General features: G+C 39.6%; 1 protein-coding gene across 1 annotated transcript in view; it reads right to left on the reverse strand.

The window, feature by feature from the left end:
* The window catches only part of Spag17 (sperm associated antigen 17), a 216,288-nt gene that overhangs the window by 80,819 nt on the left and 120,281 nt on the right, over positions 1–15,188 (reverse strand). The window contains exons 18-20 of the mRNA XM_048442183.3: positions 11,397–11,551; positions 3,881–4,056; positions 2,374–2,465 (exon numbers count right to left, since the gene is read on the reverse strand). Of these exons, the coding sequence (XP_048298140.3) occupies positions 2,374–2,465; positions 3,881–4,056; positions 11,397–11,551 (423 nt within the window). The remainder of the gene's footprint in view (positions 1–2,373; positions 2,466–3,880; positions 4,057–11,396; positions 11,552–15,188) is intronic.

A 15,188-nucleotide genomic window follows, 5' to 3' on the forward strand; every position in this document is an offset into this window, starting at 1 on the left:
CAATCTTAAAGAACAAGCCATTTCATCACTTGGGAGGCTGAGGGAGGGGATGAAGTCAGTGTGGCTACATAGTCTCAAATAAAACAACTAATGAGTTGACATTAGTTCACACACAAAAATCACCAGACATAAGGACTAAGCCACTTTGAATAAAATTCCAACAAAAATTTTGCAAGTTTATCTGTGAAGATTACAGATAAGGAACTTAAGAAATAAGGGTCATAAAACAAGTTTCTAGTTGCTTAAATAAACAAAATGAAGTTTCAAAAGTATAAGCAAGAAAGTAGGGTTTATAAAAATGACAAGGCAAGCTCCACAGTCCTCTTGGAATTAAGTCGTGAGTTTTGAAAAAGGACAGATACTGGCTGAGTCATTTCTATAACTGATGGTAGACGCTGATCCCAGCATCTGCAAAGGTCAGTAAATCTAAGCAGAAAACAATAGTGGTGGGCTGACCCCAGCTCAGATTGATTTCATGCATTTACTGATAAATCTCTGGGAATTTTATGAGATAGCTGCTAAGCAAAGGCACCATCAAAAAAAGTCATAAAAATGCAATTAAGTACGCTGTTCAAAACAAAGGCAACAAGTACTCAAAAATGCATGTAGATTAGATTAGACTTCATTCTTATCTGATCTATATATTAGAAACATATTATACAATGGCCTACAGATCCACCCTGCTCCCGCCTCAGTAATGCTACATCGGCAACTTGAAATCAGCCACTGCTGGAGTATTTGCCCTACAGACATCAGCAAATGTCACATCATGGAGACTCATTGACTACTGATTAAGTATGCTAAAAACAGGTTGATGGGTAGAATGTTAGAAATAAGGATTTAACTTAAGGGTCTTTAACCACTACACTGCAATTGGAGTAAAAATGAGCAAATAGTCTTTCAACATTCAAATTTCTCTTTCTTGATTCTGGAAAATTGCTCGTTATTGACAAATAAGTGGAACACGCCTTTCTGTTGTTTGACTTTTGTCACGTTAACATAAATGAAACTATTAATCGGTATTAATAGTGGAATTACATTTGTTTGTCAGTTGTAACCAAAGGCTCTGTAAGGATACAGTAACTTAGCAAATAGCCATGAAAGCATATTTGAAGTAGTAATTTGCTAAATGTACTTTGCAATGAAGATTTCTATAGGGTTTGTTATTATTTATAAATTATATAACAAATTTGCTGTCGATGAGGTTTCTGGGAAGGTTTTTTGTGGACTATATGAACGCTCTGTTTTTGCTATAGCACAACTGTTAAATGCTTACCAGACGATCACAGAATGTTTTCAAAGCAGTTAAAGAGAAAAGATAGTCTACAAAAGAATATAAAATGTGATACTTTATTAACATCCATGATGTCAGCAAAGGAAAGGGAGACTGATATCTTGAGAGTCCTGTGAGGAAATGAAAAACTCAACCAAAAATATAAATAAAAAACTATGTTTAATGAATAGGGGCAAAATAAAGGCATTTTCAGATAAGTAACAACTGACTTTAATAGAAAGTGTATATTATGATATAATCAGAACCAGATATTTGGTCTTCATTCCTGGATCCTGGCACAGAGCTCTGCAATCCCCTGGAATTTCATGAGTGATAGGACTGCCTTTTGTTCTAATGAGGCAATTCTTGGCACACTCTTAGATAGTTTCAGAATGGGGTAGAAGCTGGTCACCAGAAAGATCAAACCCAGGTTAGAAGCTGGGAACCTTCAGAGCCTTCCCCTCCCTCCAGCCTTCAAGGATGAGGAGAGGAGCAGCAGATGGATTTAATAATTGGTTGTACATACATGATGAAAAATCTGTAAAAACTCCTAAACCACACAGTTTGGAGAAATTCTGCATTGGTGAGCGCATCCACGTTCTGGGTGGGTGATACCATAGGGACAGAAGGCACAAGCCAGAACAAACCTGCATTTACCCACAAACAAGCAAACAGAGTCATTCCCTACATTTGTGTACCTTGAGGCGTATCACACTTTGACATTTCTTATTCCAGGGACTAAAGAGATAAAGCAAAGGCAAAGAATCCTGAATGATCACAGAGGCAGATACTGCTTTTGTAATTAAGAGTGCAAATCAAAATACGTGGACAAAATCAAGCATTTTCAACAAGAGTAAAGAGAGCAAACCACCACGAGCCAATCACTGCCCTTGGGCTGCAGTTATGCGAAGATAATAAGATACACATTCTCTCAAAGACTTGTCATGTGACAACCGTGCACACACAGACCCCTTCTTGGAGGCTTCAGTCATCTCTGAGGTTTTAGTTAAAAAGATCATTCCCTGTGACTACTGCAAACTCTGTCCCAGGATAATTTTGACTTTGTGATTGATCTGTGACATTTGTCTTTCTTGATTTACCTTGAGAGAGCCTTCTAAAACAAAAGGGATCTTCTCTTTCTCCTTCTCCTTCTCTTGTTCTGGTATCTCTGTTTTGCTGACTATTTTGCTACCTAGAATCAGAGGAAATCAAACTTCTTAGCAACTCAGTAGTGGGAGGTATCACAGAGGGAATGCGTCCCTGGGCTAGCTGGGACTCCCAAGGCTCTCAGTATCACCTCAAGTATTCATCTCCTCATGCATTCTCTCTTGCCATCTCCAGAGTTACCCCTGAGTGGTACAGAGCCTTTGGTGATGGCGCCTCACAATACATTCACAATGTGTTGACATGTCGCTTGAATCCCTCTCCCTAAAATTTTCACCCAATTTATCTTAGTTTACTACCTCCAAACCACAGGAGCACACCTAATGCTCCCTTCCATACTGAGGCCCTTCTCTTGTCCGTGCTCTCATTTTGTCTTCCAAACATTCTGACATCTTTATTTTAATAGGAGTGGACTCAATGTAACACCTGCCCAGTACATTCCAAGCTGAAGTAACCAGTTTATGGCTCTTGCAGCACCTAGATACTGAGCTTTTGGTTTGGTCAGTAGCATTAAAAAGGTGGTCAACATTTTCCCTGCTAGTAGGTAAGTACACAGTCAGCCTTCCTTGTATTTCCTATAGAGCTCCACTTATTACTCTAAGTACCTGGTGAAGTCTTGCTGGGCTCCCATAGGAAGAAGTTCAACTACTGATAATGTAACCATTTTGCTGGATACTAAAGGAGTCCTTGCCAGTGTGATTTAGGTTTTACTTTAGAGTCAGGTCATATACAAACTCCTCTAGTAACAAATAAGACTATAAAAAATTTTCAAGTTTCATAGCTTGGTCTCATCATGAAACATTAGCTAGATTTCAACTTTAGCTAGCATAAATAATATTACTCCTAGAGAGTTTCTTTTCTACAGACTGTGAAATAGCCATACATTTAGATGAAGTTCATATTTCACTTAAGTACCCTCCTTAAAAAATTACCTTCTCTCTTTTACCTTTGTTCCTCTTCCCTAATAGGCCCAAAGTTTTAGAAATCATCTAAGACTTCCTTCTAGATTCTTACCTCCAGGCCTTTGGATTTTTTTTCTATTTGTTAAAGGGTCTTGACTTAGTCTTGCTGTTGGACTCTATAATTATCCTATTGAGAACCAATAACTCTAACGACCTCATACACTGCCAATACATTTAGATGGTGGAACCTGTGGATTCTATCAGTAATACACTGGCATTTCCCTAACTCATCATATTTGATCCGTAAGTAGATTAACTCTTCCAGAGTTTGCAGGAGACAGGACCGTGACAAACATGCCTGTGTCTGGCTCAGGCACAAGACCATCACACCTGGGAGGCCGCTCCTCCACTCACTAGTGAAAGTAAGGACTCACAGGCATTTGGGGGCAACCCTTTTTAATCCTGGAAAATTCAGGTTTGACATTCAGATAGGAGAATGCCTTGGGGCCTAATTTTATGAACGAATGCACTGGTTACTTACTTTTGGATTTTTTGAGAGCAAGAACTTTGCTAGAAGAAATTTTGGCAGTAGAAGTTTTCAGTTCTATCTCAGTCTTGGTCCTGTTGACTTCTTCAGCCATCTTGGCTTCCTGATACTTTGCTTCTTCCTTTGTGATCCAGTCTTGAATAGATTTTGCAATGAGTTCTAAATAATTCCTAGATGAAACAAAGAGGAGAAGAAGGGAAGGGAGAGTCTTTATTAAGGCCTGTGAGCACTACATTGGTGCATATGGTGTGAACAAACTCTTCAAACATGCATTGATTCTGAATTGCCCAAGTGGCAAAGAGGTTTGCCGAGCTTCTGAAAAATGCCCACTTCTCTTCATGGTTAGAGATGTGAAGACAGCGAGGTCTTTCCATTCAAGTGAAGAACTAAAGACTTCTTGGAAAGGTGTCCTTTTTAATTTATGTGTATGTGTGGTTCTATTTATGCGAGGCACTCTTTGAGGTCAGAGAGAACATCAGACCTTCTGGAGCTGGAGTTACAGGAGGTTGGGAGCCTCCTGACATGGGTGCTGGAAGCAGAACTCTGTCCATCTGGAAGGGCAGTGCAAACTCAGCCACGTCTCCAGCACTAATGACTAATGACCTTAATCAATACCAAGAGAGTCAGTGACGGTTGAGGAAACAATCACTGTCAACACAGATTATTGGAATGTGATACAGTATAGTCAGCCTCTTTTAATTGATCACCAGACACTACAGTCATGCCATTAAAGAAAACCCCTTCATCTTGCTATATAGCTTACCGGTCTTGGGGGCATCTACCTTGTAAAATGAATCCTCTAAGCTGCTTGTACATTTGTGCTCCCCCCCGCCCCAGGAAGCTGCTGCTTACTAAGAGTGAGTCATTATTGTCTGCAAATCTATTCAAACTACTTATACTGGTGAGAGTGTTTTTAAATTAAATACTAATTAATACTAAATTAAATAAAATAATTAGATCTATATGGATGTCTAATGTATGCCCCCACCAGGAAATTAATTGAAATATTTAGGTTTGACAGTAAATATTATTTTGAGACTATATGAAAGTAAGGCTTAACATTTGAAGAAATAAAGCTGGGTGAATGGAAATCTCAGGATGCATCAGAGTTCTGATTATTGTTCCTTTTCTTCTCTCTGTGTCTGCGTGTGCATGTACATAGTGTGTTTATGGCATCACACACACACACGGAGGTCAGAGAACAACCTGTGGGAATCAGTTCTCTTTGTCTATCACGTGGGCCCTAGGGAATCAAATCAAGTCAAATCAGCCACCAGATTTGATGTCAACTGCCTTTAGCTGATGAACCACTTTGTAGACCTTTGATTATTTCTAAACATATATGATGGGAATTGTGGGTTATGAATGATAGTGCTCAACACCTTCATTTAGAAGGTACCAGATATTTCCAACTCTGTCTCCAATCAAATGCCTTACAGTCTTCCCAGACTGCCACATACAAGCTGGTTTTTTCAGCTGATGGTTACTTTACATTATCAGTTGAATAAGTAAAATCCTGGAATGATTGTTATTTTCTCATATTCTTTTTTCAATCTGCTGGCAAATTAAAATGATTTAAAATCATCTTAAAGAAGATTATAAATATAATACAAGATTCGTTTTCTTTCCTTCTTTCTTGTCATTATTCTGGCCTCACTCACTGCCATGTCTTCTTAGGATTGCAGCAAAACTCTCTAATTAGTCTTTCTGTTTCTACCCTCATACGCCTAAATTTTATTCTTCATCATCAAATGGATAGAACCTTTTAATTTGTAAGTTAATTTCATTCTTATATTTAATACCATTCAATGAATATTTCATATTAAGAAGTGAAGTTCTTGAGTGCTGAGAGACGGCTCAGTTAGTAAAGCGCATGCTGAGCCAGCGTGTGGACCCGAGTTTGATCCCTAGAATTCCTGAAAACAAGTCAGGTGTAGAGACAGAGACTCTTGTAATCCCAGCAGTGAGGCATCTACCATCTGTCATCCCAGAGAGGCAAAGGGAGGTGATCATTGGGTGTCTCAACAACCAGCGAATGCAATCACGGAGACACAGGCCAGTGAAAGACCCGACCCAGTCTCCACAAACTAACCCACCAAACAACCAATGAACCAACAAACACCGGCTGTGTGGTACGTGAGAAATGGTGCCTCTAATGATGCCCCTGATTGCCCTCTAGTCTCCACATGCACAGGCATACAAATGCATGTATCCTTGTTCACATCCTCCCCCACTCATTTAAATGAACATGCACGCACACAATTAAGAAAAACCAGAACTCTTACTAGTGTTTGGCAACAAGGAGATATAAGCCAGATTAGTATTCAACGAGGCTAAGCAGACAATGCTTCAGGGACTTTATCACTCATAGATATTTGGTGAAATAATTTCTCCCAAATGTATTCTAGTTATATTTTAAAAAGTAAAGGTGCCAGCATTGGATCCAATATAAGGGTCAAGATAATTTAGGTTTAGTTTAAATTATCAATGAAAAGAGTCGGACTTCTTGTAATTAAAAACTATCACTTTCCAGGTGGAAAGGACATTTCTAGATAATCTCAAAACAGGAGGGTGTGATGGTTTGAATAAAAATGGTCCCCATAGACTCATATATTTGAATGCTTAGTCATCAGGAGTGGAATTGTTTGAGAAAGATTAGGAGGCATGGCCTTGTTGGAGGAAGTATGTTACTGGGGATGGGCAGCAGTGAGGTTTCTAAAGCCCAAGTCAGGCCCAGTCTCTCTCTCTGTCTGTTGTCTGTATATCAGGATGTAAAGTTCTCAACCCCAGTGCCAGGCCTGTCTACCTCCTGCCATGATGACCATGGACTAAGCCTCTATGATTATAAGCAAGCCTCCAATTAAATGCTTCCTTTTATATGTTCCTTTTATAAGAAAAACCAGAAGCTGCTTGTTATGGTGTGACATAGAATTCTAATGAAGACAGCTTGTTAGAAGTAAAACTACTGCGTTTATTTTTAGTATTTTAATGAAATGGCATTAGTACTTAATAGCTTCAGATGTCATACAAAATAATTAATGCATGATTTAAATGAGCATTATAATTTCTAAAATAATATGAAATCAAACTACATCTTTTAAAAAGCACATCCTAAGAAGTAATTAAGAAAATTCCACCTACCAAAAAGAAAAGGATCAATACTAAGACAGAAATAAATTCGCAGAATTAAGCAGTTAGAATAAAATCACATTATCAATGAAAATAAAGGTTCACAGGGTAAGTGTTACAAGTGTTCTGAGGGAAAAGGTATCCTGGCAGCCAAGAGCCAAGAAAGCCCCCAAATCACACTGTGTAACAAAGTTGACACAAGAGATGTATTGGGAAGGACACAAGAGAGTGGCTGTCTCTGTCCTAGAGAGAAGTGGCAAAGGGCTGAGCAGGAGGCAGGCTTTATATAGGGTTTCTTGGGGGTGGCAGGGGCACTTTTTCCAGGGTGATTTGGAATTGGTGGAACTTTGTGGCCCAATCTTGGACGTTTACCCTGTAGGTTAGGGCTTGGCTGCCTGCATCTGGAGAGGCTGGAAATGGTATAGTGTAGGTGGGATGGGGGCAGGGATCGACTTGAGCCCATCAAAGGTCTTACAAACAGATTGGATTCTTTATAATATCCTTAAAATTATTGCCAATTCATTTTAAAATCCCATAGGAGTCAGGCGAGCTAAAAATCCAGGCTATTATTTGAAAGGATGCAAGCATAGAACAAAATGGCAGAGAAGGATGTGAGCATGGCATAAGGGCACAAATTAGAGGCTCTCATTTCTGGCGACTTCTGTGGATAGCCGCCCTGTGCCTGAGGTGCTGACCAAAAAGAGTTCTTGCTGCAGGGAAAAGTGCCCTTCAGTAGCTTAGCCTAACTTTCCATTGCTGTAGCTGTGTACGAGATGGACATTTTATCCATATTGTTAAAAGTTACAATCAGCTAAGAATGATACATCTGAGAACATAGATTTAAAATGGGGTTCTATATGCATCCTCTGCTTGTAAAAAAAGAAAGAACACATAAATTCCTTATTTTAAAGACAGACATTATTATATACCCATAAGAAATGAGTATTTACTGTGAGCATGAAATTGAAAGAAATGAAATTTATGCCCTGGCAATGCTGAAGCATGCATGGGCAGCCTGTATATGGTAGTATGGTTAAACTTATCCATATTGGATTTTATGGTCTAAGTTGATGAGGACGACCAGGTCTCTTCCTTAAGAGGGCACCAGATCTCATTATAGATGGTTGTGAGCCACCATGTGGTTGCTGAGAATTGAACTCAAGATCTTTGGAAGGGCAGGCAGTGTTCTTAATCTCTGAGCCATCTCTCCAGCCTCTTACCATGAGCATACTCTACTTAAATCGATGGTTATATATTAGTTATAAAGAAAATGTAAATTACCCAAATTTAATGGAGCATTAGAAAGCCTAAATAGAGGGTTTGCTTAAAAAGAGCTGAAAACCTGGGTAATTCTTGTGCTCATCTTATATGAACTTTAGGATTGTTCATGTGTTTTATATAAATGACATATTTTATATACAAAATGACATCATATTTTTATATTTATTTGTTTAATTTTCTTGTGTGTAAGTATATGTATACATACCACATGCATGTAGGATCTCATAGCGGCTGGAAGAGCACACTGGATCCTCTGAAACTGGAGTTATGACTAGTTGTAAGCTATCATGTGGATGAACTGACTCTGCCCCCCCTCCCCCCTTTCCCTGCAAGGGCTAGGCTCTTCACCTCTGTGCTCCCTCTCAAGCCCCAACATTAGAATTTCGATAGGACTAAAATAAATCCACAAATCACTTAGGGTAGTATGGACATTTTAACAACTAATTCTTCCAACCCAGGACCACAAAATGTCTTTCCACTTATGTGGATTTTATAGTTTGTGTATGGATATTTTACTCCTTATTTATATTTAATTTACTCTTAGTGATGTTATTTAAAATAGATTCTTTCTTATATTCTTTCTAGGTGCTCTTTGCCAGTGGATCAAAACACAACTAACTTCTATGTAGTTTGTATCCTAAAATGCCTCTAAATTCATTAGTAACTCTAAGAGCAGGTGTGTGTGTGTGTGTGTGTATGTGGTGTATGTACGTATATGTGTGCACTGTGCAAATGTGTATGTATTTGTGGTCCTTAAGTTATTCTATTTATAAGATTATGTCATCTGTAAACAGAATAAATTGCTTTTTCCTATCTAACTTAGGTGTCTTCGGTTTCTCTCCTTTGCTTGTTTGCTCTGTTTCCCAGCATTAAGATGAAAGGACATTGAAGTTGTTCACCTCTTAAGTGTTTCACTTAATGACTATATTGTCTAATAAAGGTATAAACATCTCTTATGTCTTCTATTCCATTTTCATGGAGTATACGCCTCTGTCCCTTCATGTTAAGTCTCTGTGTGCCCTTAAGTGTAAAGTGGGATGTTTATAGCAACACATGGTGATCTTCTATCTCCTATCCATCCACTCCATGCCTCTTCAATGGATAATCCGATCTCTTTATATTTAGTATTGACATGAAAAGATTAACTATTGTTATTTCATGCATTTTTCTCAGCAGTTTTTCCTTCATTTCTGTTGCCATGAATTTTTGAACTGTTCTCCTTTAATAACTACTTACCTTTGTGTGTGTGTTTTTGGATAGGTTTTGCTTTCTGGTTAATACAATGTTCACTCAAAACACCTTTCATGTGCAACAATGTATTTCAAGGTGACAAAGCCTTACATTGATCACATATTAAAAGTTTCTTCTCCATTATCCACATCTATGATATTGATGTCACTACATATTTCTATATAATTTGACCATTAATTAGTTTTTGTAAGTATAGTTATTATTAATGTATTTGTCTTTTAACTTTTTGCGACAAGGTCTTGATAGATAGACCAGGCTTCCCAGGAACTCAAGACAATCCTCCTGACTCAACCTCTCAAGAGCTGGGATTATACTCATAATGCCACCATGCCCAACTTTTAAAGTCTAATTTAAAAATAATAAAAATAAAATAGAAAATCTTCAGGGTCTGACTGTGACAGACTTTGGGTCAGTACTTAAATGTCTCTGTGGCTGTAACTGTCTTTATTTTCAAGTTGCACCAACCATCAAAGAAAAATACATCTCAACCTTCCACAAACTCTTCCAAAAATAAAAAGTGCAAATAAACTTGGAAAATATCCCTCAGCGACCTTATAAGAATTCTATAACCTGTATATCAAAACCAAATAATAACACTTAAAGGAAAAGGAGCCAAGTCTTTCTCACTTCAAAGCTACAACCTCCTCAGCAGGAATTAACAAAGCAAAGAGACACAGTGTCCAGAGTCCTGTGTAGATATGGGCGCCTCTAACACAGGACAGCTGCTGGTATGACTCAGCAGTTTCACCGATTAAAGGAAAAATATGGATATCTGCATTGTAATAGGGAAGCAGTAATATTTTTTAACTTGATAAGGGATATTTATAAAACTGTTATGCATTGAATCTTTAAACTATTTTCTTTATCACATGTAGCATTATGAGAATGTTCTTAGAGTTGCACTGGAGCGAATGCTCTCAGAGATACATTGGAGGGGATGCTCTCAGAGTGGTACTGATGGGGATGCTCTCAGAGTGTCACTGGAGGGAATGCTTTCAGAGTGTCACTGGAGGGAATGCTCTCTGAGTTACACTGGAGGGAATGCTTTCTGAGTTACACTGGAGGGAATGCTCTCTGAGTTACACTGGAGGTGTAGTAAGCAAGTGATGCCAGGAAAGAAAGAAATGAAATATAAATATTGGCAATGGAAAACAAGGAACAGTACAGATTAGTATTTCAAATACACCTACTACACACCTGAATTATATCATTTTATAACCTTCAAATGCAAGTGTTTACAGCATTCTGTTTCCCAATTTGTTCCTTGGGTCCATTTCTTTTGTCTTTGTTTTTCTTAGAATGTTTTCATTGTTATACATACAGTAAGTGCTAAGGACACATTAAATACTACAAGATAACAAGAGATAACAAGGTGCTCTCGCTATCACTAAGGAAAGCCACAGTCTATGGGAACAAACAAATGCAAAGCCGGAATAAAACAAACAAACAGAAAACTACTGCGAACTGAAAAGAACCAGTGGCTTTTAGATCTCCATTTTCTGGTAACTTGACGGCTTATTTCATCAGTTCGTTAGTTGTCCTAGCCTTGAATCTTTTCCAGACCCAGTCGAGTTAAGAAAAATCAAACGGTTTTGGAGTTGCTATTTTAATGTCTCAGAGTCAGTCTTGCAACAGATGAAATAGATAGAAAATACTTTAATAGCATCTCCATTAGATTCCACGAGGGCAAGAGAGACACTCACTCTTGACGGTACGGTGTCAATACACATGCTATGCTAATTTAAGAAGCTACATTGAATATATATGTATATATAGTTGAATCAGTAAGGAACCAAAACCTAAGAGAGTACCTCAGCCACTGTTTAATTAATCAAATTATCTAAGTCACCTGAATCCAACATTAGAGTGAAGAGCAATATTCCAATATTCACAGTGCAGACGCTGTATATTCATTGGGTTATGAAAAACCAGAAGCAAAGAATTGTCCTGAGTGTGGTAATAGGAGTCAACACATCGATATTGCTGATGGGCTTCTTGAAGGACCTGAAGATGAAATAATTGTATTGTTCAGTGTTTTATCCCCAGAAGAAGAGTTCTCTGCTAGAGCAACATGTCTGCCCCCCTTCCTTCTTCTTATTTCTACATTATTGGCCAACTTTGAGTTTCCAGTGGATTCCTTCCTAACTACTAGAAAACAAGATCATAAAATATAGCACATTTTGTAAGCCGTTCAATAACCCTATAGAAAAACAAACAGTAGGTTCTCCATCTTAGATACTTGCTAGGTGCTCTCCACAAGTGTTGGTAGATGATAATCAGTCAGTTCTCTGCCCTTGCAATGCTTTTTAATTTTTTTTTATTTTTTGAGAAATAGTTTCTCTGTGTAGCCTTGGCTTTCCTGAAACTCACTCTTTAGACCAAGCTGGCCTTGAATTTAGAGATCCTCTTGTCTCAGACTCCTGAGTGTGCAGATTGAAGGCGTGTGCCACCACTGCCCGACTAATCAGTCAGTTCTGTACCTAATAGTTGCTTTTTTTTTGCCTCCATATAGATCAATCCATTTTTAGCATCATTAAATATTACAAATAAAGTAGGCATCATATGCTAGGCTGTGCTTGACCTGCTCCAAGTTCACAACCAACTAGCCTAACACCTAGTGTGATAATATTTGGAGGTCTTTGGGAATGTTATAAGGGTGAGGCTCCCATGATAGGATTTGTGTCCTATCATCTAAACATTGGAGCTTGCTTTCTCTCTGCTCCCTCTGTGCCATGGATAACTCAGCAGGGCACCATTATGTGGAAGCCAGGAAGAAAGCCCACACTAGCACCTGGAGTTTGTTCTCCTACTTCTTAAGTTCCGAGAGGGTACCCTTGTATTATTTAAACTACCCAGCCTGAACTATTTTGTTTTAGCAGACTAAGATAATAGCTAACATTTTTTCCCTGTTTCTAATTATCAGGTTTCATTTGCCAGCACGATAAGGGATTTGCCAAGAATAGGATTTGTAGGTTCTGGTGCCAGAGTTCAAGACAGCTGTCTCCCAGCTCTGATTTCTCTCTTCCTCACAGTGTGGCCTCTGTGTGTAACTACAGAGTAGAGAAACAGGTGGTTGGTCTTTCCCATAGGTGCCATTGCTATTTGCCCCCCACACTTTTGCCTTGCTTTAAAATATAACACCCTCAGCCTGCATTGCAATGGGAGCCACCAGCAAAGGGCACCAAGGCATAGCTGCTTTGTCCCGCTTCCTTTTCAAGGTCAGTCAACCCTAGGAAAAGGAAGTAGACAGCAGCGGGCTTTTGTTTGTGTTTTCAGTACCAATGTACTGTAGGCATCTCTGTGTGCTCTGCTATGGGGATAATCTCAAGGGATCGCTAGCATCCCCCATATGCAGGTCTTGACGAAGTGCCCTGTTACTGTTTACTTCTGTTTGCTGAGGCACTAACCATTTCTTACCTAGTGTTCTTCAGAGGCAAATTCCTCTGAGACAATAAACCCAAGAGACACCGTTTGCTTACAGTGAGCAGTGCCCCATCCTTGCTCTGACCACTGGGCGAGATTACCAGAGCTGTGACTGACTTTCAGAATTTGGAAATTGCCTTTCCTTTTCTGTGAATTGGTGTCTGTCATTTACATGTCAATATTGTTGTCCCATGTTGTTCAGGAGAATGAATTCCGGGATGCCGCTCTAATTCAGTGTGTGGTGTTGGCCTAACATAAGCAAGGACCTGGGGGTACCACAACTAACAACGACCACCACAGTAAAAACAATTGGCAAAAGACGAGAATACGTGCCAGGCACTGTGCCAGGAACACACAAATGAACTTGGCGGACAAAACTCTCTTCCTGCAATTGGATTAAGGTTGCTACAGGTCACTCTGAGTTCTGCTCAAGTGGATAAAATATTTGGATTACAGGGAATGGATGGGGGTGAGAACCAAAGCAGTCTGATACTTCAAAGGATGTTTCAATAGGAGGTAAGGATGACGGTCAACTAAAACCGATGTAGTTAGATCTTACAGGTGCCCTTGTACCCTTGTAGAAGGTAGCCACCTTCTACCAAGCTACTGTCTGTCCCCCACTGCAGCAGAAAAGAGGGTGGCAGTCCACAGATAAGCCAAGGGGTTCAAGAACAGGGGACCCTAACCACTAGGCAAGGGGAAGTACGTTCAAGAGAAACCAGAAATTATGTAAATGTCTAAATCACAAACACAAGTCACAAATGTGGCCCACGTCTATAATTCTAAATTTTATAGTTGCTCCATTTTAAAAGCTGAGGCAGGTAAAAACAATGGCAATGGCATATTTTGTTTCGCTCAATATATGAAAATGTTATCATTTCAACATGTAGTAGATATAAATATTATGAACGAGATATATCATTATTTCATGCCAAGCCTTTGAAACCCGGTGTGTTTGGCCCAGATAGTTCTTTGTTTCTGTTGAATCACTCTTTTCTGGGGAGAACCATTTTTCTTTACCATTGATAGGGTTGGGAAATTGCTATCCTTTTCATAACATGGCTCAGTAGATTCTCCCGGCTTTAAAAATAATGTGGGATGTAAATCTGATCAAAATGAGATTCAAATTAGAAAGACAAATCATACAGAGTACAGGTTTCATAAAATCTAAAAGCAGCATGTGTTCATTTCTGGGTGTCTCACTATTCTCCACAGCAGTTAAAAGCGTGTTTTGATGAATATCTTGCATAGAACCTTCATCTGGCGATGGATGGAGATAGAGACAGAGACCCACATTGAAGCACTGGACTTACCTCCCAAGGTCCAAATGAGGAGCAGAAGGAGGGAGAACATGGTCAAGAAAGTCAGGACCACGAGGGGTGCGTCCACCCACTGAGACAGTGGGACTGATCTAATGGGAGCTCACCAAGGCCAGCTGGACTGGGAGTGATGGAGCATGTGATCAGACTGTACTCTATGAATGTGGCTGGCAATGAAGGCTGACTGAGAAGCCAAGGACAATGGCACTGGGTTTTGATCTACTGCATGGACTGACTTTGTGGGAACCTGGTTTGTTTGAATGCTCACCTTTATAGACCTGGATGGAGGCGGGAAGGTCTTGGACTTCCCACGGGGCAGAGAACCCTGACTGCTCTTAGGACTAGAGAGGGAGGGGGAGGCGGCGAGGAGGTGGAAATTTTTAATAAATAAATAAATTTTAGAAAAGCGTGTTTTGTCAAGGTGCCTCAGTTTCTACGATTTAACAGCTTCTATGTCATAGGCTTATTCTGAGAATATACTCACACGCAACCGCTGGGGCCTCACACGCAGCACTTAGCGCAGTAACTGCCGGTTGTCACAGCTACCACTGACCGGCTCATCCAAACAAAAAACACCATGAAACATAACCAAGCCTAAAAAGAATGGAAAGACACCGTAGGGGGAAGATGGTGTCGCTTCCTGGTAAAGCCCAGATTTTCTCTAGAAAACACTCAGAGCAGTCTTAATGGAAGCAGTTCTTTGAAAGGATCTCAGCCCTTGGGGGATTTCCTGGGTTGCACAGTGTGGGAACAAACTCCTTTTATAGCTGAAGTCAATGGGAATCCGGAGCTGAGCTCTCTCTGAGAGAGTGACCCACAAGTGAACTGTTCACGATTATAGCCCAGAGCTCCAGACCTATCTGCGCGTGCGCGAGTCTCCTGGAGACTCACAGCCCATA

The sequence above is a fragment of the Myodes glareolus genome, chromosome 17 (assembly GCF_982192425.1).
Source record: "Myodes glareolus chromosome 17, mMyoGla1.1, whole genome shotgun sequence".
NCBI lineage: Eukaryota > Metazoa > Chordata > Mammalia > Rodentia > Cricetidae > Myodes > Myodes glareolus.